This window comes from Scyliorhinus canicula, chromosome 4 (assembly GCF_902713615.1).
Source record: "Scyliorhinus canicula chromosome 4, sScyCan1.1, whole genome shotgun sequence".
In the NCBI taxonomy this organism is placed as follows: domain Eukaryota; kingdom Metazoa; phylum Chordata; class Chondrichthyes; order Carcharhiniformes; family Scyliorhinidae; genus Scyliorhinus; species Scyliorhinus canicula.
The window spans coordinates 897,637-922,501 of NC_052149.1; the positions used below are offsets into that span (position 1 = coordinate 897,637).

The 24,865-nt window shown below is 51.8% G+C and overlaps 1 protein-coding gene across 1 annotated transcript in view; it reads right to left on the reverse strand.

The window, feature by feature from the left end:
- Nucleotides 1-24,865, reverse strand: part of col11a1a (collagen, type XI, alpha 1a) — a 493,146-nt gene that overhangs the window by 166,472 nt on the left and 301,809 nt on the right. Inside the window, exons 39-40 of the mRNA XM_038793410.1 lie at nucleotides 23,300-23,389; nucleotides 16,682-16,735 (exon numbers count right to left, since the gene is read on the reverse strand). Of these exons, the coding sequence (XP_038649338.1) occupies nucleotides 16,682-16,735; nucleotides 23,300-23,389 (144 nt within the window). The remainder of the gene's footprint in view (nucleotides 1-16,681; nucleotides 16,736-23,299; nucleotides 23,390-24,865) is intronic.

Consider the following 24,865-nt stretch of genomic DNA (forward strand, 5'->3'; position numbering starts at 1 on the left):
GATCAATGGTAACCCCCAGGATGTTGATTGTGGGGATTCAGCGATGGTAATGCCATTGAATGTCAAGGGGTGAAGGTTAGATCCTCTCTTGTAGGAGATGGCCATTGCCTGGGGCTTGTGTGGTGTGAATGTAACTTGCCACTTGTCAGCCCCGAGCCTGGATATTGTCCAGGTCTTGCTGCATTTGGACACGGGCTGCTTCAGTATCTGAGGAGTCGCGAATGGTGCTGAACATTGTGCAGTCATCCGCAAACATCCCCACTTCTGACCTTACGATGGAAGGGAGGTCCTTGATGTAGCAACTGGAGATGGTTGGGCCTAGGACACTACCCTGAGGAACTCCTGCAGTGATGTCCTGGAGATGAGATGATTGCCCTCCAACCACCACAACCATCTTCCTTTGTGCCGGGTTTGACTCCAACCAGCGGAGAGTTTACCCCTGATTCCCATTGACTCCAGTTTAGCTCGGGCTCCTTGATGCCACACTCGGTCAAATGCTGCTTTGATGTCAAAGGGCAGTCACTCTCACCTCCCCTCTGGCATTCAGCTCTATTGTCCATGTTTGAACCAAGGCTGTAATGAGGTCAGGAGCTGAGTGACCCTGGGCGGAACCCAAACAGAGCATCCGTGAGTTGGTTATTGCTGAGTAAGTGCCGCTTGATAACACTGCTGATGACTCCTTCCATCACTTTACACTGTCCCCATCAAACACTCCCAGGACAGGTACAGCATAGGGTTAGATACAGAGTAAAGCTCTCTCTACACTATCCCCATCAAACACTCCCAGGACAGGTACAGCACGGGGTTAGATACCGAGTAAAGCTCCCTCTACACTGTCCCCATCAAACACTCCCAGGACAGGTACAGCACGGGGTTAGATACAGAGTAAAGCTCCCTCTACACTGTCCCCATCAAACACTCCCAGGACAGGTACAGCACGGGGTTAGATACCGAGTAAAGCTCCCTCTACACTGTCCCCATCAAACACTCCCAGGACAGGTACAGCACGGGGTTAGATACAGAGTAAAGCTCCCTCTACACTGTCCCCATCAAACACTCCCAGGACAGGTGCAGCACGGGGTTAGATACAGAGTAAAGCTCCCTCTACACTGTCCCCGTCAAACACTCCCAGGACAGGTACAGCACGGGGTTAGATACAGAGTAAAGCTCCCTCTACACTGTCCCCATCAAACACTCCCAGGACAGGTACAGCACGGGGTTAGATACCGAGTAAAGCTCCCTCTACACTGTCCCCATCAAACACTCCCAGGACAGGTACAGCACAGGGTTAGATACAGAGTAAAGCTCCCTCTACGCTGTCCCATCAAACACTCCCAGGACAGGTACAGCACGGGGTTAGATACAGAGTAAAGCTCCCTCTACACTGTCCCCATCAAACACTCCCAGGACAGGTACAGCACGGGGTTAGATACAGAGTAAAGCTCCCTCTACACTGTCCCCATCAAACACTCCCAGGACAGGTACAACACGGGGTTAGATACAGAGTAAAGCTCCCTCTATACTGTCCCCATCAAACACTCCCAGGACAGGTACAGCACGGGTTAGATACAGAGTAAAGCTCCCTCTACACTGTCCCCATCAAACACTCCCAGGACAGGTACAGCACGAGGTTAGATACAGAGTAAAGCTTCCTCTGCACTGACCCCACCAAACACTCCCAGGACAGGGACAGCACCGGGTTAGATACAGAGTAAAGCTCCCTCTGCACTGTCCCCACCAAACACTCCCAGGACAGGTACAGCACGGGGTTAGATACAGAGTAAAGCTCCCTCTACACTGTCCCCATCAAACACTCCCAGGACAGGTACAGCACAGGGTTAGATACAGAGTAAATCTCCCTCTACACTGTCCCCATCAAACACTCCCAGGACAGGTACAGCACGGGGTTAGATACAGAGTAAAGCTCCCTCTACACTGTCCCCATCAAACACTCCCAGGACAGGCACAGCACGGGGTTAGATACAGAGTAAAGCTCCCTCTACACTGCCCCCATCAAACACTCCCAGGACAGGTACAGCACGGGGTTAGATACAGAGTAAAGCTCCCTCTACACTGTCCCCATCAAACACTCCCAGGACAGGTACAGCACGGGGTTAGATACAGAGTAAAGCTCCCTCTACACTGTCCCCATCAAACACTCCCAGGACAGGTACAGCACGGGGTTAGATACATCGATGTTTGTGGGATCTTTCTGTGCCGAGGCTGTCTGCTGTATTTTCTTTATTCTAACAATGACTATACTTGTCTGACTGTAAAGCTGTAAGGATGTCCTTTTGCTGAGAACGTTGCCATGGAAATGTAGATCTTTCTTCTTGCTGCAGTGTCAGGTGTCAATCTGCTGTTTTATTTATCACAGCGCGAACAATTAAACTGATACAGATCGATAAATGTGTTATTGTATTTGTGTTCTGATGTTTTAGATTATATATTTTATAACAGACTGAATAATGAGACACATAACCTTCAATGATATTTGAACAATATTTAATATGTTAACAGTAAAGAGCGTTTTGATCAGAACTTGATTGAAATTGCTGTCTCTGGTAATAAGTATTTAAATATTATGCAAACATATGCAAATCCACCAGGAATATTAGCTTCTGATGTGCACTTTGGAAATGGGAGGATTTGTCTTCAAGGGGATTTTTTTCTCTATTTAATCTTTTCATGTTTCTGAAGGTCAAATAATATAAATCCTGGGAATTTATGCATCCTCTGCCTGACAGAGAACACTTTAGATATTTATAACAGAGATGGTATCAGCATGTCTGCAATGTTCCTCACTTACCTCTGGCTCTTTACAAAGCCGCTGATTCAACAATAGCTGCATTGCACTAGCGCCTTTCATTAGCTCCTGGAGTTCAGCGGTGTCATCAGGGGAAACACAACTGCCAATTTCTGCACAGGAAGATCCCACAAACAATGGTGCGATAGTGGTCAGGTAATCTGCTTTGTAACATTGACTACTGAACGGGACCATTGACCAGAGAGGTTTTCCTGCACCGTTGGTGACATCTCCCACGCTAAACGGACTGGCTTCCTGAGGGGGGATCGGAATGGCCGGATCTGGACAGGCTGAGGGGTCTGTCCGGACATTATGTTCGATCCGTACTGGGTAATACGGGGGGGGGGGGGGGTCCATACTGGGTGACACGGGGGTCCCTACTGGGTGACACGGGGGGGGGGGGGGGGGGGGTCCGTACAGGGTGATATGGGGGGGGTCCGTACTGGGTGACACGGGGAGGGGGGGTCCATACTGGGTGATATGGGGGGGGTCCGTACTGCCGTACTGGGTAATACGGGGGGGGGGGGGGTCCATACTGGGTAATACGGGGGGGGGGGGGTCCGTACTGGGTGATACGGGGGGGGGGCCGTACTGGGTGATACGGGGGGGGGGGGGTCCGTACTGGGTGATACGGGGGGGTCCGTACTGGGTGATAGGGGGGGGTCTGTACTGGGTAATACGGGGGGGTCTGTACTGGGTAATACGGGGGAGGGGGGTCCGTACTGGGTAATACGGGGGGTCTATACTGGGTGATACGGGGGGGGGGTCCGTACTGGGTGATACGGGGGGGTCCGTACTGGGTGATACGGGGGGGTCCGTACTGGGTGACACAGGGGGGGGGGTCCATACTGGGTGATATGGGGGGGGGGTCCGTACTGCCGTACTGGGTAAAACGGGGGGGGGCGTCCGTACTGGGTGATGCGGGGGGGGTCCATACTGGGTGATATGGGGGGGGTCCGTACTGCCGTACTGGGTAATACGGGGGGGGGTCCATACTGGGTGATATGGGGGGGGGTCCGTACTGCCGTACTGGGTAATACGGGGGGGGTCCATACTGGGTGATATGGGGGGGTCCGTACTGCCGTACTGGGTAATACGGGGGGGGGGGGGTGGGGTCCGTACTGGGTGATGCGGGGGGGGGGGGGTCCATACTGGGTGATACGGGGGAGGGGGGGTCCGTACTGGGTGATACGGGGGGGGGGGGGTCCGTACTGGGTGATACGGGGGGGGTCCGTACTGGGTGATACGGGGGGGGGGTCCGTACTGCCGTACTGGGTAATACAGGGGGGGGGTCCGTACTGGGTGATACGGGGGGGTCCGTACTGGGTAATACGGGGGGGGGGTCCGTACTGGGTGATACGGGGGGGGGGTCCGTACTGGGTGATACGGGGGGGGGTCCGTACTGCCGTACTGGGTAATACGGGGGGGGGGGGGGGGGGGGGGGGGGGGGGGGGGGTCTGTACTGGGTAATACGGGGGGGGGGGGTCTGTACTGGGTGATACGGGGGGGCCGTAGGGACGGTCTGTTCCTGCCGAATTCTGTTTGCGGCCATAAATGCTTCGACCTCCTTGCTGGTGAATGTAGCGTCGGTTTTCAACACCAACTCTCCGGCTCTGCCGTGGGTGCTGAATGTGTGCTGCGGCCCGTCTACTGTCATCTTCAAGGTCACTGTTTACACCTTGTGGACCTCGAGCCATTTCGAGTAGGCGCCCACCACCACAAAGAAGTTTGTTCCCTGGAATGGGCCGGTTTCGACGTGGGCCCATGGTCTTCCCGGTCATTCCCAAGGGTGCATTGGTGCAGCCGGCAGGGCCCTTGGCACTCCTGGCACAGGCCGTATCGCTGGGCAACCTTCTCAATGTCTGAATCTATCCTGGGCCACAGACGTAGCTGTGGCAGCGCGAGCATCTTTATCTTGGACACTCGATGGAGGTTTTGTAACACCGCCCGTGTCCCGCACAATAAGATCCTCCACACTCAGCTCTGGGAGCTGTGACGTACAGACCCGCATTTCATTGGGCAAAGCTCTGTCTTGGCCTCCATACTGGTCTATGTGTCGGGTTGCCGATAGCTGTGCCTCTGTCTGGGTCCAATGTGTGACTGGCAAGGAATCCATGGGCTGGTGAGGCCGCTACTACCTTGGCGACAGAGGCCAGCCGTCTTGTGGAGAGCTGCAGGCGGCTCAGTGCATCGGTGTGTGGGACCCACGTACCCGGGTGGTGTTCCAGTCTTAATGCAATTCCGATGGGTGTGACCCTAGGGGCTGTACCACTGAGCAACTGTGGGTACTCTTCCTCTTGGTGTTTCACACAGCATGCTCCACCGAAGGATGGTAAGGCCTGGGGTTTCGGTGGGGAATGGGCCATCCCGGATTGTTCGCATCCTCGTCCTGTTTGCGGGGAACAACCCTTGGCCCGCGGCAGCCATCTTGGTGTTCCGTTTCAGGGGAAGCCTCTCAGTTACACCATAGGGCTCCCAGGGCCAGACCCGCTTTGCTAAAGCTCACAGCATTTGGGCCTGCAAGCAGTCGGTCGGTGCTCACTTTGGCGATTGAGGTTTAGAACTGACGAGCCCTGCGCTGGGAACCTGCGCTCCGCGCTCTCCCAGGAAACTGCGATGCCTTCCGGCCAGTGGAGGGTTAGGTGGGCCTCTGTAAGGAGTTTCCGGCCACTGGAGGGTTAGGTGGGCCTCTGTAAGGAGTTTCCGGCCACTGGAGGGTTAGGTGGGCCTCTGTAAGGAGTTTCTGGCCAGTGGAGGGTTAGGTGGGCCTCTGTAAGGAGTTTCTGGCCAGTGGAGGGTTAGGTGGGCCTCTGTAAGGAGTTTCCGGCCACTGGAGGGTTAGGTGGGCCTCTGCAAGGAGTTTCCGGCCACTGGAGGGTTAGGTGGGTCCGGCCAGTGGAGGGTTAGGTGGGCCTCTGCAAGGAGTTTACTCTGGGAATCGCCGTCTTGCAGCCCACAGATCAAATAGTCCCGGAAGGATTCGGTTTTGCACTGAGTGCTGAATTTGATGCATTTGAGTGCTATAGTGAGAGTTTGGTGACTGTGGGGGTTAGGTGAGGAGACAGTAAGGTGCTCCTTTCATTTCATTTCTTATATTTCCTCAAAGAGCGTGAAGGGAGCCGGGAGTTTGCAGAGTGCAGCTGACTGGGAGCAGAGTCGGAGGGCGGAGATCCAATTGGTCCACAGTGCAGCTATATTCTGTAAGGTAAGCGGGGGTGGAGGCTAGGGCAGTTGCATTCTCCTCCTGTAGGATGTGGGTGGTGAGGGATTGTGGTGAATGTAACTCTAATTCACACTGTGATATATATATGAGACCGTACGATTGTAAGTGCAGTTGCGTTGCCCGACCACTAGGGGGAGTAGCTCTGGGAATGCTTAGGAGTTTGTACAGGGCTCCACCCTTGGCTCCGCCCACGGCTCCTCCCCCTGGACTGCTGTATAAATATCGATGCCCAGAGCCAGCCGACCAGTTCATCGAGAGTTCAACGTGTAACAGGCTGGCTCTGTAGTAAGTAGATTAAAACCACTGTTCACATCTCAAAGCACGTGTCTAGTGAATTGATGGTCTCATCAGGGAAACCACTGCTGCCTCCGCTGACTATACCTGTGGGAAGTGCACCCAACTCCAGCTCCTCAGAGACCGTGTTAGGGAACTGGAGCTGGAGCTGGATGAACTTCGGATAATCCGGGAGGCAGAGGGGGTTATCGAGAAGAGTTACAGGGAGGTAGCCACACCCAAGGTACAGGACATGAGTAGCTGGGTTACAGTCAGGGGAAAGAAAACTAACAGGCAGACAGTGCAGGGATCCCTCGTGGCCGTTCCCTTCAAAACAAGTATACCGTTTTGGATGCTGTTGGGGGGTTGACCTACCGGGGGAAGGCCCCAGCGGCCAGGTCTCTGGCACTGAGTCTGGCTCTGGGGCTCAGAAGGGAAGAGGGGAGCATAGAAAAGCAATAGTAATAGGAGATTCAATGGTTAGGGGAATAGATAGGAGATTCTGTGGTCGCGAGCAAGCCTCCCGGAAGGTATGTTGCCTCCCGGGTGCCAGGGCCAGGGATGTCTCGGATCATGTCTTCAGGATCCTGAAGGGGGAGGGTGAGCAGCCAGAAGTCGTGGTGCACATTGGTACCAACGACATAGGTAGGAAAAGGGGTGTGGTTGTAATAAACAAGGTTAGGGAGTTCGGCTGGAAGTTAAAAGCCAGGACAGACAGAGTTGTCATCTCTGGTTTGTTGCCGGTGCCACGTGATAGCGAGGCTAGGAATAGGGAGAGAGTGCAGTTGAACACGTGGCTGCAGGAATGGTGTAGGAGGGAGGGCTTCAGGTATTTGGATAATTGAAGCGCATTCTGGGGAAGGTGGGACCTGTACAAGCAGGGCGGGTTGCATCTGAACCAGAGGGGCACCAATATCCTGGGAGGGAGGTTTTCTAGTACTCTTCGGGAGGGTTTAAACTAATTTGGCAGGGGAATGGGAACCGGATTTGTAGTCCAGCAACTAAGGAAGCCGATATTCAAGACGCCAAAGCATGTAGTGAGGCAGTGGGGAAGGTAACACTGACAAAGGAGAGTACTTGCAGGCAAGGAGATGGGTTGAAGTGTGTATACTTTAATGCAAGAAGCATCAGGAATAAGGTGGGTGAACGTAAGGCTTGGATCGGTACTTGGGACTATGATGTGGTGGCCATCACGGAAACTTGGATAGAAGAGGGGCAGAAATGTTTGTTGGAGGTTCCTGGTTATATATGTTTCAATACGATTAGGGAGGATGGTGAAAGAGGTGGGGGGGGGGGGGGGGTTGCACTGTAAATTAGAGATAGTATAACAGCTGCAGAAAGGCAGTTCGAGGGGGATCTGCCTACTGAGGTAATATGGGTTGAAGTCAGAAATAGGAAAGGAGCAGTCACCTTGTTGGGAGTTTTCTATAGGCCCCCCAATAGCAGCAGAGATGTGTTGGAACAGATTGGGAAACAGATTTTGGAAAGGTGCAGAAGTCACAGGGTAGTAGTCATGGGTGACTTCAACTTCCCAAACATTGAGTGGAAACTCTTTAGATCAAATAGTTTGGATGGGGTAGTGTTTGTGCAGTGTGTCCAGGAAGCTTTTCTAACACAGTATGTAGATTGTCCGACCAGAGGGGAGGCCATATTGGATTTAGTACTTGGTAATGAACCAGGGCAGGTGATAGATTTGTTAGTGGGGGAGCATTTTGGAGGTAGTGACCACAATTCTGTGACTTTCACTTTAGTTATGGAGAGGGTTAGGTGCGTGCAACAGGGCAAGGTTTACAATTGGGGGAAGGGTAAATACGATGCCGTCAGACAAGAACTGAAGTGCAGAAGTTGGGAACATAGGCTGTCAGGGAAGGACACAAGTGAAATGTGGAACTTGTTCAAGGAATAGATACTGCGTGTCCTTGATATGTATGTCCCAGTCAGGCAGGGAAGAGATGGTCGAGTGAGGGAACCATGGTTGACAAGAGAGGTTGAATGTCTTGTTAAGAGGAAGAAGGAGACTTATGTAAGGCTGAAGAAACAAGGTTCAGACAGGGCGCTGGAGGGATACAAGATAGCCAGGAGGGAACTGAAGAAAGGGATTAGGAGAGCTAAGAGAGGGCATGAAAAATCTTTGGTGGGTAGAATCAAGGAAAACCCCAAGGCCTTTTACACATATGTGAGAAATATGAGAATGACTAGAGCGAGGGTAGGTCCGATCAAGGACAGTAGCGGGAGATTGTGTATTGAGTCTGAAGAGATAGGAGACGTCTTGAATGAGTACTTTTCTTCAGTATTTACAAACGAGAAGGGCCATATTGTTGGAGAGGACAGTGTGAAACAGATTGGTAAGCTCGAGGAGATACTTGTTAGGAAGGAAGATGTGTTGGGCATTTTGAAAAACTTGAGGATAGACAAGTCCCCCGGACCTGACGGGGTATATCCAAGGATTCTATGGGAAGCAAGAAATGAAATTGCAGAGCCGTTGGCAATGATATTTTTGTCCTCACTGTCAACAGGGGTGGTACCAGGGGATTGGAGAGTGGCGATGGTCATGCCCCTGATCAAAAAAGGGAATTGGGATAACCCTGGGAATTACAGGCCAGTTAGTCTTACTTCGGTGGTCGGCAAAATAATGGAAAGGGTACTGAGGGATAGGATTTCTGAGCATCTGGAAAGGCATTGCTTGATTAGGGATAGTCAGCACGGATTTGTGAGGGGTAGGTCTTGCCTCACAAGTCTTGCCTCATAAAGGTAAAGCAGTGGATGTAGTGTACATGGATTTTAGTAAGGCATTTGATAAGGTTCCACATGCTAGGCTTATGCAGAAAGTAAGGAGGCATGGGATAGTGGGAAATTTGGCCAGTTGGATAACGAACTGGCTAACCAATAGAAGTCAGAGAGTGGTGGTGGATGGCAAATATTCAGCCTGGAGCCCAGTTACCAGTGGCATACCGCAGGGATCAGTTCTGGGTCCTCTGCTGTTTGTGATTTTCATTAATGACTCGGATGAGGGAGTTGAAGGGTGGGTCAGTAAATTTGCAGATGATACGAAGATTGGTGGAGTTGTGGATAGTGAGGAGGGCTGTTGTCGGCTGCAAACAGACATAGATAGGATGCAGAGCTGGGTTGAGAAGTGGCAGATGGAGTTTAACCCTGACAAGTGTGAGGTTGTCCATTTTGGAAGGACAAATATGAATGCGGAATACAGGGTTAACGATAGGGTTCTTGGCAATGTGGAGGAGCAGAGAGATCTTGGGGTATATGTTCATAGATCTTTGAAAGTTGCCACTCAAGTGGATAGAGCTGTGAAGAAGGCCTATGGTGTGCTAGCGTTCATTAGCAGAGGGATTGAATTTAAGAGCCGTGAGGTGATGATGCAGCTGTACAAAACCTTGGTCAGCCCACATTTGGAGTACTGTGTGCAGTTCTGGTCACCTCATTCTAGGAAGGATGTGGAAGCTTTGGAAAAGGTGCAAAGGAGATTTACCAGGATGTTGCCTGGAATGGAGAGTACGTCATACGAGGAAAGGTTGAGGGGTGCTAGGCCTTTTCTCATTAGAACGGAGAAGGATGAGGGGCGACTTGATAGAGGTTTATAAGATGATTAGGGGAATAGATAGAGTAGACAGTCAGATACTTTTTCCCCATGTGGAACACACCATTTCAAGGGGACATAAATTTAAGGTGAATGGTGGAAGATATAGGGGGAATGTCAGAGGTGGGTTCTTTACCCAGAGAGTAGTGGGGGCATGGAATGCACTGCCTGTGGAAGGAGTTGAGTCGGAAACATTAGGAACCTTCAAGCGGCTATTGGATAGGTACATGGATTAGGGTAGAATAATGGGGTGTCGATTAATTTGCGCTCAATCTAGAACAAACGTTCAGCACAACATGGTGGGCCGAAGGGCCTGTTCTGTGCTGTATTTCTCAATGTTCTATGTGCTGCCCTGAACTCACATGTGGTGGCAAGCCTCCTTCAGTGTGCCAAAAATTAGCCATTTGAATCTCCTGGGACCTGCATGGCCGTGTGAGCCAGAACTGGAACCGGAGCTGGAATCGGAGACAGAGACAGAGACAGAGACAGAGACAGAGACAGAGACAGAGAGAGAGAGAGAGAGAGAGAGAGAGAGGAGAGAGAGAGAGAGAGAGAGAGACAGAGAGAGAGACAGAGAGACAGAGAGAGAGAGAGAGAGAGACAGAGAGAGAGAGAGAGAGGCAGAGAGAGAGACAGAGAGAACAGAGAGAGAGAGAGAGAGAGAGAGAGAGAGAGAGACAGAGAGAGAGAGAGACAGAGAGAGAGAGAGACAGAGAGAGAGAGAGAGAGAGAGAGAGAGAGAACAGAGAGAGACAGAGAGAGAGAGAGAGAGAGACACAGAGAGACACAGAGAGACAGAGAGACAGAGAGAGAGAGACAGAGAGAGAGAGGAGAGAGAGAGACAGAGAGAGAGACAGAGAGAGAGACAGAGAGAGAGACAGAGAGAGACAGAGAGACAGAGACAGAGAGAGACAGAGAGAGAGAGACAGAGAGAGAGACAGAGAGAGAGAGACAGAGACAGAGAGAGAGAGAGAGAGAGAGAGACACAGAGAGAGAGAGAGAGAGACACAGAGAGACAGAGAGAGAGAGAGAGAGAGACAGAGAGAGAGACAGAGAGAGGAGACAGAGAGACAGAGACAGAGAGACAGAGACAGAGAGACAGAGAGAGAGAGACAGAAGAGAGACAGAGAGAGACAGAGAGGCACAGAGAGAGACAGAGAGAGAGAGAGACAGAGAGAGACAGAGAGAGAGAGACAAGAGAGACAGAGAGCAGAGAGAGAGAGAGACAAGAGAGAGAGACAGAGGAGACAGAGAGAGAGACAGAGAGAGAGAGACAGAGAGAGAGACGAGAGAGAGAGAGAGAGAGAGAGGCACGAGAGAGACAGAGAGAGAGAGGCACAGAGAGAGACAGAGAGAGAGAGACCCAGAGAGAGAGACGAGAGAGAGAGACGAGAGAGAGAGAGAGACACAGAGAGAGACACAGAGAGAGACAGAGAGAGAGACAGAGAGAGAGACCCAGAGAGAGACAGAGAGAGAGAGTGAGAGACAGAGAGAGACAGAGAGAGAGACCAGAGAGAGACACAGAGAGACACAGAGAGAGCAGAGAGAGACAGAGAGAGAGAGAGAGAGAGAGAGAGAGAGAGACAGAGAGAGGACAAGAGAGAGAGAGAGACAGAGAGAGACAGAGAGAGACAGATAGAGACCACAGAGAGAGACAGAGAGACACAAAGAAGACAGAAGAAGAGAGAGAGAGAGACAGAGAGAGAGAGACAGAGACAGAGACAGAGACAGTGAGACAGAGAGAGACACAGAGAGAGACAGAGAGACAGGGAGAGACACAGAGAGAGACACAGAGAGAGACACAGAGAGAGAGACAGAGACAGAGACAGGGCCAGAGACAGAGACAGAGAGAGAGGCAGAGAGAGACAGGGCCAGAGACAGAGAGAGAGACAGAGACAGGGCCAGAGACAGAGACAGAGACAGAGACAGAGACAGAGACAGAGAGAGAGAGAGAGACAGAGACAGGGCCAGAGACAGAGACAGAGACAGAGACAGGGCCAGAGAGAGAGGCAGAGACAGAGACGGAGACAGAGACAGGGCCAGAGACAGAGACAGGGCCAGAGACAGAGACAAAGACAGGGCCAGAGACAGAGACAGAGACAGGGCCAGAGACAGAGACAGAGACAGAGACAGAGACAGGGCCAGAGACAGAGACAGAGACAGAGACAGGGCCAGAGACAGAGACAGGGCCAGAGACAGGGCCAGAGACAGAGACAGAGACAGAGACAGGGCCAGAGACAGAGACAGGGCCAGAGACAGAGACAGAGACAGAGACAGAGACAGAGACAGGGCCAGAGAGAGAGGCAGAGACAGAGACAGAGACAGAGACAGGGCCAGAGACAGAGACAGAGACAGGGCCAGAGACAGGGCCAGAGACAGAGACAGAGACAGAGACAGGGCCAGAGACAGAGACAGAGACAGAGACAGAGACAGAGACAGAGACAGGGCCAGAGACAGAGACAGAGACAGAGACAGAGACAGAGACAGAGAGAGAGAGAGAGACAGAGACAGGGCCAGAGACAGAGACAGGGCCAGAGACAGAGAGAGAGACAGAGACAGAGACAGAGACAGAGACAGAGAGAGAGAGAGAGACAGAGACAGGGCCAGAGACAGAGACAGGGCCAGAGACAGAGACAGAGACAGAGACAGAGACAGAGACAGGGCCAGAGACAGAGACAGGGCCAGAGACAGAGAGAGAGACAGAGAGAGAGACAGAGACAGAGACAGAGACAGAGACAGAGACAGAGACAGAGACAGAGACAGGGCCAGAGACAGAGCCATAACCGGAGCCAAAACCGGAGCCGGAGCAGGAATCGGAGACAGAGACAGAGACAGAGACAGAGACAGAGACAGAGACAGAGACAGAGACAGGGCCAGAGACAGGGCCAGAGACAGAGACAGAGACAGAGACAGAGACAGAGACAGAGACAGAGCCATAACCGGAAACGGAGATGCATTATTGGGGTTTGCGGGGTAACATGTGCTTTGACCAAGGCCACCACGCAGAGAAAGATTTGGAGTGCAGCCTGACTGGGTGCGGGAATCTCCTGATGAACGTGTCGGCGGGATCCCTGACTACAATCAGCAGGATAACGGTGTGTCACTCATCCCCAATGATCACATTTGACCCTAAAAAATATTACACCCGCTCAATGTACGGGGTCACGTGATCAGTACCAGCACTGAATTTTCCAGCATTCCCGATTTGCCGACAGCACAACGCATGGTGGCAGCTCCACTTTACCCTCGTCGCCAGTGTGGAACACGAAAGGGAGAGACAACAGGAACGCACGGAAGGGCAGAAATGAACAAGAACAAAGAACAAAGAAAAGTACAGCACAGGAGAGGCCCTTCGGCCCTCCAAGCCTGTGCCGACCATGCTGCCCGACGAAACTAAAATCTTCCACACTTCCTGGGTCCGTATCCCTCTATTCCCATTCTATTCATGTATTTGTCAAGATGTCCCTTAAACGTCACTATCGTCCCTGCTTCCACCACCTCCTCCGGCAGCGAGTTCCAGGCACCCACTACCCTCTGTGTAGAAAACTTGCCTCATACATCTCCTCTAAACCTTGCCCCTCGCACCTTAAACCTATGCCCCCTAGTAATTGACCCCTCTACCCTGGGGAAAAGCCTCTGACTATCCACTCTGTCTATGCCCCTCATAATTTAGTAGACCTCTATCAGGTCGCCCCTCAACCTCCGTCGTTCCAGTGAGAACAAACCGAGTTTAACCGCTCCTCATAGCTAATGCCCTCCATACCAGGCAACATCCTGGTAAATCTCTTCTGCACCCTCTCTAAAGCCTCCACATCCTTCTGGTAGTGTGGCAACCAGAATTAAACACTATACTCCAAGTGTGGCCTAACTAAGGTCCTATACAGCTGTAACATGACTTGCCAATTTTTATACTCAATGCCCCGGCCAATGAAGGCAAGCATGCCGTATGCCTTCTTGACTACCTTCGCCACCTGTGTTGTCCCTTTCAGTGACTGTGGACCTGTACACCTAGATCTCTCTGACTTTCAATACTCTTGAGGGTTCTACCATTCACTGTATATTCCCTACCTGTATTAGACATTCCAAAATGCATTACCTCACATTTGTCCGGATTAAACTCCATCTGCCATCTCTCCGCCCAAGTCTCCAAACGATCTAAATCCTGCTGTATCCTCTGACAGTCCTCATCGCTATCCGCAATTCCACCAACCTTTGTGTCATCCGCAAACTTACCAATCAGACCAGTTACAATTTCCTCCAAATCATTGATATATACTACGAACTGCAAAGGTCCCAGCACTGATCCCCACACCACTAGTCACAGCCCTCCAATTAGAAAAGCACCCTTCCATTGCTACCCTCTGCCGTCTGTGACCTAGCCAGTTCTCTATCCATCAACAGGTTTATTATGGTGTGCATAAAATAACAAAACTATAACTCCTCTCCCTGAAGGGTTAACTTCCCTGACCCGCATCCAGGTCAGGGGTTTTATACTCAGTAGTTTTCCTTTTAAGGGGAAACCCCGCCCCAGTTGCCGGGGGAGTTCATAATCAACTATCGAAAGGGGGAAATCGAATGCGGCAGAGTAACACCAAGATCGCACTGGACAGCCTGTCTCTCAATTCAAACACTCTGGGTTTTAAGACAGAAACTGTTTTCCAGAGGTGTAGCGGTTATATTACTGAACTAGTAATCCAGGGGATACAGCAGTGTAGCGGTTATATTACTGGATTAGTAATCCAGGGGGATACAGCAGTGTAGAGGTTATATTACTGGATTAGTAATCCAGGGGATACAGCAGTGTAGCGGTTATATTACTGGATTAGTAATCCAGGGGGATACAGCAGTGTAGAGGTTATATTACTGGATTAGTAATCCAGGGGATACAGCAGTGTAGCGGTTATATTACTGGATTAGTAATCCAGGGGGATACAGCAGTGTAGCGGTTATATTACTGGATCAGTAATCCAGGGGATACAGCAGTGTAGCGGTTATATTACTGGATTAGTAATCCAGGGGGATACAGCAGTGTAGAGGTTATATTACTGGATTAGTAATCCAGGGGGATACAGCAGTGTAGAGGTTATATTACTGGATTAGTAATCCAGGGGGATACAGCAGTGTAGAGGTTATATTACTGGATTAGTAATCCAGGGGGATACAGCAGTGTAGCGGTTATATTACTGGATTAGTAATCCAGGGGGATACAGCAGTGTAGCGGTTATATTACTGGATTAGTAATCCAGGGGGATACAGCAGTGTAGCGGTTATATTACTGGATTAGTAATCCAGGGGGATACAGCAGTGTAGCGGTTATATTACTGGATTAGTAATCCAGGGGGATACAGCAGTGTAGAGGTTATATTACTGGATTAGTAATCCAGGGGGATACAGCAGTGTAGCGGTTATATTACTGGATTAGTAATCCAGGGGGATACAGCAGTGTAGCGGTTATATTACTGGATTAGTAATCCAGGGGGATACAGCAGTGTAGCGGTTATATTACTGGATTAGTAATCCAGGGGGATACAGCAGTGTAGAGGTTATATTACTGAACTAGTAATCCAGGGGGATACAGCAGTGTAGAGGTTATATTACTGGATTAGTAATCCAGGGGGATACAGCAGTGTAGAGGTTATATTACTGAACTAGTAATCCAGGGGGATACAGGAGTGTAGACTTTATGGCAGGGATTCTCTGAAATCTCAGCCAAGTATCGGGGTGATGTACGCTGGCATCAACGGGCCTCCTGACGCAGCATTTCACCGATTTGTCGGGGGCTAGCATGGCACCGGCGTGCTGCATGCTGCTCCGGTGCAGAAAGGCGGCCCTGCATGACTGGTGCAGGTCTGCGCATGCACGTGACGGCCGTCTCCGTGCCGACGTGGAGCAACATGTCGGGGACCTAACAGCGGGCCTGTGCTAAAGGAGGTCGGCTCCTCCAGATCGCGGCATTCCAGCCGATCGGAAGCCCCCGATGGTGGGCCTGGACCCCGTGGAGCCCCCCCCCCCCCCCCCGGAATCAGATCCCCCTGTTCCCCACGAGGCCATCCACAGCAGCTGCGGGTCCGAGCTCCCGCCGGGTGGTACCAGGTTTGAACCACGCTGGCGATACTTGGCGGGCGTTCGGCCCGTTGCCAGCGCCGGTGCGATTGGCGCCAGTTCTCCGTTCACTGGAGAATCGATGGGCCGGCTCGGAGCGGGGTGGCAGGAATTTCTCGCGCCCCCTGCCGGTTCTGCGGCCCATCGCGGCTCAGAGAATCCCAGCCTATATTACTGGACGAGTAATCGACACCAGGTCTGTTTGATAAATGTTTCAATGACATTCTGGTGTAGGTGTGAGGATGAAATAGTTGGGTTTGTGCAGTTCTGATTGGTCTCACATTAGGCCACACTCACATCCTTTGTCTGATGTGACCAGCCGGTTCCGCAGGGCAGTGAGAATTCCCAACAGCTCCTCCCGAGGTGATTCCGGCGAGGAGTTGTTGCTGAGCAACACCCAGTTCCGGAGATGTTTTCTCACAAGTAGGAAGAGTTGGTGGTGTTTTGGAGAGGTGATTAATGTCCTGCTCAGTCTCTTCCTGAATTATTAGTTTCTCGGGCTAACGGCTGACTGAGCAGACGCTATCAATTCCAATTAAATATTGAAATCTGCTGCAGCATGTGGAGCCGCACACATCCTCTATCTGGTCACTCAGCGAATAGAGCTAATTAAATCCATTCCCAGCCACTTTCTGCCCACGCTCCCAAATCAATCAGAATCTGAGACAACACAGATACTCACAACAGGACCCGTGGGACCAATGGGACCTTCACCTCCTTTCAATCCAGATGATCCCTAAAATTGGACAAAAAAAAACTTTACTATATCCATCAAATTAGAGCAATCACAGATCAGTGTTCACTTCAAACAGGTTTTTAACTTTGACTGGAATTTTTCAACAAATCACAGAAATGAATAAAGACCAGTTCATAGTCTAAGAGGAGGAGAGATCAGCAATCCTGGAGTTATACAGCGGATAACAGGGGGAGATATCACTAATCCTGGAGATAGACTGCTGGCTGCAGGAGAGTTTATATTGGCTGTTACTAAACTGGAGTTATACCGGTGATGTGAGCTGGGTTATATTGGGTGGGTGTGAGCTGAGTGGCTGTGAGCTGTGTTATACTGGACGGGTGTGAGCTGGGTTATACTGGGCGGGTGTGAGCTGAGGGGGTGTGAGCTGGGTTATACTGGGCAGGTGTGAGCTGAGGGGGTGTGAGCTGGGTTATACTGGGTGGGTGTGAGCTGGGTTATTCTGGGCGGGTGTGAGCTGGGTTATACTGGACGGGTGTGAGCTGAGTGGCTGTGAGCTGTGTTATACTGGGCGGGTGTGAGCTGGGTTATACTGGGCGGGTGTGAGCTGGGTTATACTGGACGGGTGTGAGCTGAGTGGGTGTGAGCTGGGTTATAGTGGGCGGGTGTGAACTGGCTAATAGTGGGCGGGTATGAGCTGGGGTATACTGGGCGGGTGTGAGCTGGGTGGGTATGAATTGGGTTATACTGGGTGGGTGTGAGCTGGGTTATACTGGGCGGGTGTGAGCTGGGTGGGTGTGAATTGGGTTATAGTGGGTGGGTGTGAGTTGAGTGGGTGTGAGCTGCGTTACACTGGGTGGGTGTGAGCTGGGCAGGTGTGAACTGGGTTATACTAGGCAGGTGTGAGCTGGGCGGGTGTGAACTCTGTTATACTGGGTGGGTGTGAGCTGTGTTATACTGGGTAGGTGTGAGCTGGGTTATACTGGGCAGGTGTGAGCTGGGTTATACTGGGCGGGTGTGAGCTGAGTGGGTGTGAGCTGGGTTATACTGGGTGGGTGTGAACTGGGTTATACTGGGCGAGTGTGAGCTGAGTGGGTGTGAACTGGGTTATACTGGGCGGGTGTGAGCTGATTGGGTGTGAGCTGGGTTATACTGGGCGGGTGTGAGCTGAGTGGGTGTGAGCTGGGTTATACTGGGCGGTTGTGAACTGGGTTATACTGGGCGAGTGTGAGCTGAGTGGGTGTGAACTGGGTTATACTGGGCAGGTGTGAGCTGAGTGGGTGTGAGCTGGGTTATACTGGGCGAGTGTGAGCTGAGTGGGTGTGAACTGGGTTATACTGGGCAGGTGTGAGCTGAGTGGGTGTGAGCTGGGTTATACTGGGCGGGTGTGAGCTGAGTAAGTGTGAGCTGGGTTATACTGGGTGGGTGTGAGCTGAGTGGGTGTGAGCTGTGTTATACTGGGCAGGTGTGAACTGGGTTATACTGGCCAGGTGTGAACTGGGTATTACTGGGCGGGTGTGAATTGAGTTATAGTGGGTGGGTGTGAGCTGAGTGAGTGTGAGCTGCGTTATACTGGGTGGGTGTGAGCTGGGCAGGTGTGAACTGGGTTATACTGGGCAGGTGAGAGCTGGGCGGGTGTGAACTGGGTTATACTGGGCGGGTGAGAGCTGGGCGGGTGTGAACTCTGTTATACTGGGCGGATGTGAACTGGGTTATACTGGGGGGGTGTGAACTGGGTTATACTGGGCGAGTGTGAGCTGAGTGGGTGTGAACTCTGTTGTACTGGGTGGGTGTGAGCTGGGTTGTACTGGGTGGGTGTGAGCTGGGTTATACTGGGCAGGGGTGAGGTGGGCGGGTGTGAGCTGGGTTATAGTGGGCGGGTGTGAGCTGGGTTATAGTGGGCGGGTGTGAGCTGGCTTATACAGGGCAGGTGTGAGCTGAGTGGGTGTGAGCTGGGTTATATTGGGCGGGTGTGAACTGCGTTATACTGGGCGCGTGTGAGCTGAGTGGTGTGAACTGAGTTATACTGGGCAGGTGTGAGCTAAGTGGGTGTGAGCTGGGTTATACTGGGCGAGTGTGAGCTGAGTGGTGTGAACTGAGTTATACTGGGCAGGTGGGAGCTGGGTTATAGTGGACGGGTGTGAGCTGAATGGGTGTGAGCTGGGTTATACTGGGCGGGTGTGAGCTGAGTGGGTGTGAGCTGGGTTATACTGGGCAGGTGTGAGCTGAGTGGGTGTGAGCTGGGTTATACTGGGTGGGTGTGAGCTGGGCAGGTGTGAACTGGGTTATACTGGGCGGGTGAGAGCTGGGCGGGTGTGAACTCTGTTATACTGGGCGGATGTGAACTGGGTTATACTGGGGGGGTGTGAACTGGGTTATACTGGGCGAGTGTGAGCTGAGTGGGTGTGAACTCTGTTGTACTGGGTGGGTGTGAGCTGGGTTGTACTGGGTGGGTGTGAGCTGGGTTATACTGGGCAGGGGTGAGGTGGGCGGGTGTGAGCTGGGTTATAGTGGGCGGGTGTGAGCTGGGTTATAGTGGGCGGGTGTGAGCTGGTTTATACAGGGCAGGTGTGAGCTGAGTGGGTGTGAGCTGGGTTATATTGGGCGGGTGTGAACTGCGTTATACTGGGCGCGTGTGAGCTGAGTGGTGTGAACTGAGTTATACTGGGCAGGTGTGAGCTAAGTGGGTGTGAGCTGGGTTATACTGGGCGAGTGTGAGCTGAGTGGTGTGAACTGAGTTATACTGGGCAGGTGGGAGCTGGGTTATAGTGGACGGGTGTGAGCTGAATGGGTGTGAGCTGGGTTATACTGGGCGGGTGTGAGCTGAGTGGGTGTGAGCTGGGTTATACTGGGCAGGTGTGAGCTGAGTGGGTGTGAGCTGGGTTATACTGGGTGGGTGTGAGCTGATTGGGTGTGAGCTGGGTTATACTGGGCGGGTGTGAGCTGAGTGGGTGTGAGCTGGGTTATACTGGGCGGGTGTGAACTGGGTTATACTGGGCGAGTGTGAGCTGAGTGGGTGTGAACTGGGTTATACTGGGCAGGTGTGAGCTGAGTGGGTGTGAGCTGGGTTATACTGGGCGAGTGTGAGCTGAGTGGGTGTGAACTGGGTTATACTGGGCAGGTGTGAGCTGAGTGGGTGTGAGCTGGGTTATACTGGGCGGGTGTGAGCTGAGTAGGTGTGAGCTGGGTTATACTGGGTGGGTGTGAGCTGAGTGGGTGTGAGCTGTGTTATACTGGGCAGGTGTGAACTGGGTTATACTGGCCAGGTGTGAACTGGGTATTACTGGGCGGGTGTGAATTGAGTTATAGTGGGTGGGTGTGAGCTGAGTGAGTGTGAGCTGCGTTATACTGGGTGGGTGTGAGCTGGGCAGGTGTGAACTGGGTTATACTGGGCAGGTGAGAGCTGGGCGGGTGTGAACTCTGTTATACTGGGCGGATGTGAACTGGGTTATACTGGGGGGGTGTGAACTGGGTTATACTGGGCGAGTGTGAGCTGAGTGGGTGTGAACTCTGTTGTACTGGGTGGGTGTGAGCTGGGTTGTACTGGGTGGGTGTGAGCTGGGTTATACTGGGCAGGGGTGAGGTGGGCGGGTGTGAGCTGGGTTATAGTGGGCGGGTGTGAGCTGGGTTATAGTGGGCGGGTGTGAGCTGGCTTATACAGGGCAGGTGTGAGCTGAGTGGGTGTGAGCTGGGTTATATTGGGCGGGTGTGAACTGCGTTATACTGGGCGCGTGTGAGCTGAGTGGTGTGAACTGAGTTATACTGGGCAGGTGTGAGCTAAGTGGGTGTGAGCTGGGTTATACTGGGCGAGTGTGAGCTGAGTGGTGTGAACTGAGTTATACTGGGCAGGTGGGAGCTGGGTTATAGTGGACGGGTGTGAGCTGAATGGGTGTGAGCTGGTTTATACTGGGCGGGTGTGAGCTGAGTGGGTGTGAGCTGGGTTATACTGGGCAGGTGTGAGCTGAGTGGGTGTGAGCTGGGTTATACTGGGTGGGTGTGAGCTGCGTTATACTGGGTTGGTGTGAGCTGAGCAGGTGTGAGTTGGGTTATACTGGCCGGGTGTGAGCTGGGTTATACTGGGCAGGTGTGAGCTGGGCTATAGTGGGCGGGTGTGAGCTGGGTTATACTGGGCGGGTGTGAGCTGGGCTATAGTGGGCGGGTGTGAGCTGGGTTATACTGGGCGAGTGTGAGCTGATTGGGTGTGAGCTGGGTTATACTGGGCGGGTGTGAGCTGATTGGGTGTGAGCTGGGTTATACTGGGCAGGTGTGAGCTGAGCAGGTGTGAGCTGGGTTATACTGGGCGAGTGTGAGCTGAGCAGGTGTGAGTTGGGTTAGACAGGGTGGGTATGAGCTGAGTGGGTGTGAGCTGGGTTATACTGGCCGGGTGTGAGCTGGGTGATACTGGGCAGGTGTGAGCTGAGCAGGTGTGAGTTGGGTTAGACAGGGTGGGTGTGAGCTGAGTGGGTGTGAGCTGGGTTATACTGGCCGGGTGTGAGCTGGGTTATACTGGGCGGGTGTGAGCTGAGCAGGTGTGAGCTGGGTTATACTGGGAAGGTGTGAGCTGAGTGGGTGTGAGCTGGGTTATACTGGGCAGGTTTGAGCTGGGTTATAGTGGGCTGGTGTGACCTGATTGGGTGTGAGCTGGGTTATACTGGGCGGGTGTGAGCTGAGCAGGTGTGAGCTGGGTTATACTGGGCGAGTGTGAGTTGAGCAGGTGTGAGCTGGGTTATACTGGGAAGGTGTGAGCTGAGTGGGTGTGAGCTGGGTTATACTGGGCGGGTGTGAGCTGATTGGGTGTGAGCTGGGTTATACTGGGCGGGTGTGAGCCGAGCAGGTGTGAGCTGGGTTATACTGGGCGAGTGTGAGTTGAGCAGGTGTGAGCTGGGTTATACTGGGAAGGTGTGAGCTGATTGGGTGTGAGCTGGGTTATACTGGGCGGGTGTGAGCTGATTGGGTGTGAGCTGGGTTATACTGGGCGGGTGTGAGCTGATTGGGTGTGAGCTGGGTTATACTGGGAAGGTGTGAGCTGAGTGGGTGTGAGCTGGGTTATACTGGGCGGGTGTGAGCTGATTGGGTGTGAGCTGGGTTATACTGGGCGGGTGTGAGCTGAGCAGGTGTGAGCTGGGTTATACTGGGCAGGTGTGAGCTGAGTGGGTGTGAGCTGGGTTATACTGGGCAGGTGTGAGCTGAGTGGGTGTGAGCTGGGTTATACTGGGCAGGTGTGAGCTGAGCAGGTGTGAGTTGGGTTAGACAGGGTGGGTGTGAGCTGGAGATATATCTACGGGCTGCGAGTGTGTGATCCCTGAAATGTCTCTCTCACCTGCTCTCATGGGGACTGCTGGTCACTGAGTGTGACCAGAGTTCTCCTTCTGGCTCCACACCCCAGTGAGTTGCATTGACGAGGCTGGAGTTGAGGTTTTGCTGTTTTCTGGTTTTGGCCACAATGGTAATGGCTCCAAGTTGGGCACTTTGTGGGTTTGGAGTTTATTAACTCAGGTCTCGGATCGGGAATGGGATGAATTTTGGCCCCTTCCATCTCTTCATCATTGGGAAGCACAAGCCAGTTTCATATCCTCAATGCTGAACATTCCAGAACATTCTGCTGTACGGGATGAGGCCATTCAACTTCTGCTGTCTCTGTCAATGCTCTGCAATTAATCCCAATCTCCCCCTCTTCCCCTTTAGCCCAACAAATCTCTCAATTACAGAATATTTTGTGGGATGCGGTGAAATCGGACCGTCACCTTTTTACATTCCAGATCATATTGCGTCTCGGAGTGTGAAAATCTTTCTCCTCGCCTCAAATCCTCACTCTCATGATTTTGAACACCTCGATTCAATCTCCTCTGAACCTTCTCTGCTCCAAGGAGAACAATCCCAGTTTCTCCAGTCTCTCCACATTAACTGAAATCCCCCATCCCTGCTCCCATTCCAGTAAATCCCCTCCGCACCCTCTCCAAGGCCGTGACCTCCTTCCCAAAGTGTGGAGCCCAGAATTGGACACAATCCCCCAGCTGCTAAACTTTTGGATTCACTCATGTACTCTTGTGTTCAATACTCCTATTGACAAGGTCAAGAATCCCAAATGCTTTACCCATGACCTTATCAACTTGTTCTGTTACCTTCAAACATTTCAGTACATATCCCTCCAGCTCTTTCAGCTCCTGAACCCCCTTTTGATTTGTATTCTTGATTTAATGTTGCTTCTCCTCATTCTTCCAATTAACCATTTCACCTAGCTGGGGCTGGTTTAGCACAGGGCTAAATCGCTGGCTTTGAAAGCAGACCAAGGCAGGCCAGCAGCACGGTTCAATTCCTGTACCAGTCTCCCTGAACAGGTGTCGGAATGTGGTGACTAGGGGCTTTTCACAGTAACTTCACTTGAAGCCTACTTGTGACAATAAGCGATTTTCACTTCATTTCACATTTCTACGCATTAAATTTCAATGGCCACTTGTCCGCCCATTCTACCAGCCTGTCTATATCCTCGGAGATTTATCACTGATCACACATTGTTATTCTGGTACTGGGTTGGAGGTTTTCTTTCGATATTGTGTGTTGCAGTTTTACATCAGAATTATCATCGGACAGGAGAGTTCACTTTACCATAGCTCCGGCAAGCCCTCTCTCTCCTGGGAAACCTCGAAGACCGGGTGGACCATCTTTCCCAGCACCACCTGAAGGACCAGGATCCCCCTGGAACAGAAACATTGAAAAACAATCTTGGATTTTAAAACAGGCAAACAAACCATGTTGGGAATTCATAAATCGAACGGAGATCACCAGAATCTGCAGGCAGATTTTACCCTCTTGTTAAATATTCCAATATTCTGCTAGCTGAGCCTCCAAAGTCCCCTCTGCAAAGCCTCGTCCAAAACTCTGCTGTGTGTGTCCCACGCCCCGTTCACCCATCACCCCCTGGGCTCACTGACCTACACTGGCTCCCAATCCAGCAACATCTCCATCATCAAATCATCAAATCCCTCCATATCCCAGCCCCTCCCTATCTCTGTAATCTCCTCCAGCTCGACAACCCTCCCAGATCTCTGTGCTGCTCTCATTCTGTCTCTGCAACATCCCTGATTTTAACCTTCAGCTGCCTGGCCCCTAAACTCTGGGATTCCTCCCCAAACCTCTCCAACTCTCTGCCTCTCTCTGCCTCTTTCTGATTCTCTCCGACTCTCTGATTCTCTGCCTCTCTCTCTGACTCTCTCTGCCTCTCTCTGATTCTCTGCCTTTCTCCGCTCCTTAAAGATTAAACCCACCTTCTTGTACAAACTTTTGGTCACCTGCCCCAATATCTCCTGACAGCTCAGTGTGGCAGTCATGCCTGATTAACATTCTTGTGAGGTGCTTTGAGCTGAACAACACTGGTGCTATACTTGTAGCATTTTAATTCACATTGTTGGATAACTCAATAACTTTCTGAGTATTTTCACATGATTGCATTATATATTCTTGAACATATTCCAACTACTAGAATAATACCGTACGATCATAAGACAAAGAAGCAGAAGGAGGCCATTCGGCCCATCGAACCCGAGTTCCCACCTTGTAGAAAATAGAAAATTCAAATTGGATTTCAATAAATATTTGAATAAATTTGACTTTCAGTAAAAGTGACCATGAGAATGTCGGATTATCATTCAAACTAATGTCCTTCAGACCAGGAAAGTAATGGCATTCCTTGTGACTCCTGTCCCGCACCAACGTGATTGGCTCTTAAATACCCTCTGAAATGGTCCAGTAAGACACACAGTTAATGCCACTGACTATAGAGAGACTGGTTAGCACACTGGGCTAAATGGCTGGCTTTGAAAGCAGACCAAGGCAGGCCAGCAGCACGGTTCAATTCCCGTAACAGCCTCCCCGAACAGGCACCGGAATGTGGCGACTAGGGGCTTTTCACAGTAACTTCATTGAAGCCTACTCGTGACAATAAGCGATTTTCATTTAGTTCTTTAATCACCACCTTCAGAGGCCAGCTCAGATTGGGCAATATAACACAACATTGTACTTTGCATATCCACGGAACGTGTCCATCAGTGACACACTGCTCATCCCTGATTGCTCCTTGAGAAGCAGGTGGTGTTATAACATAGAACATAGAACAGTACAGCACAGAACAGGCCCTTCGGCCCTCGATGTTGTGCCGAGCAATGATCACCCTAC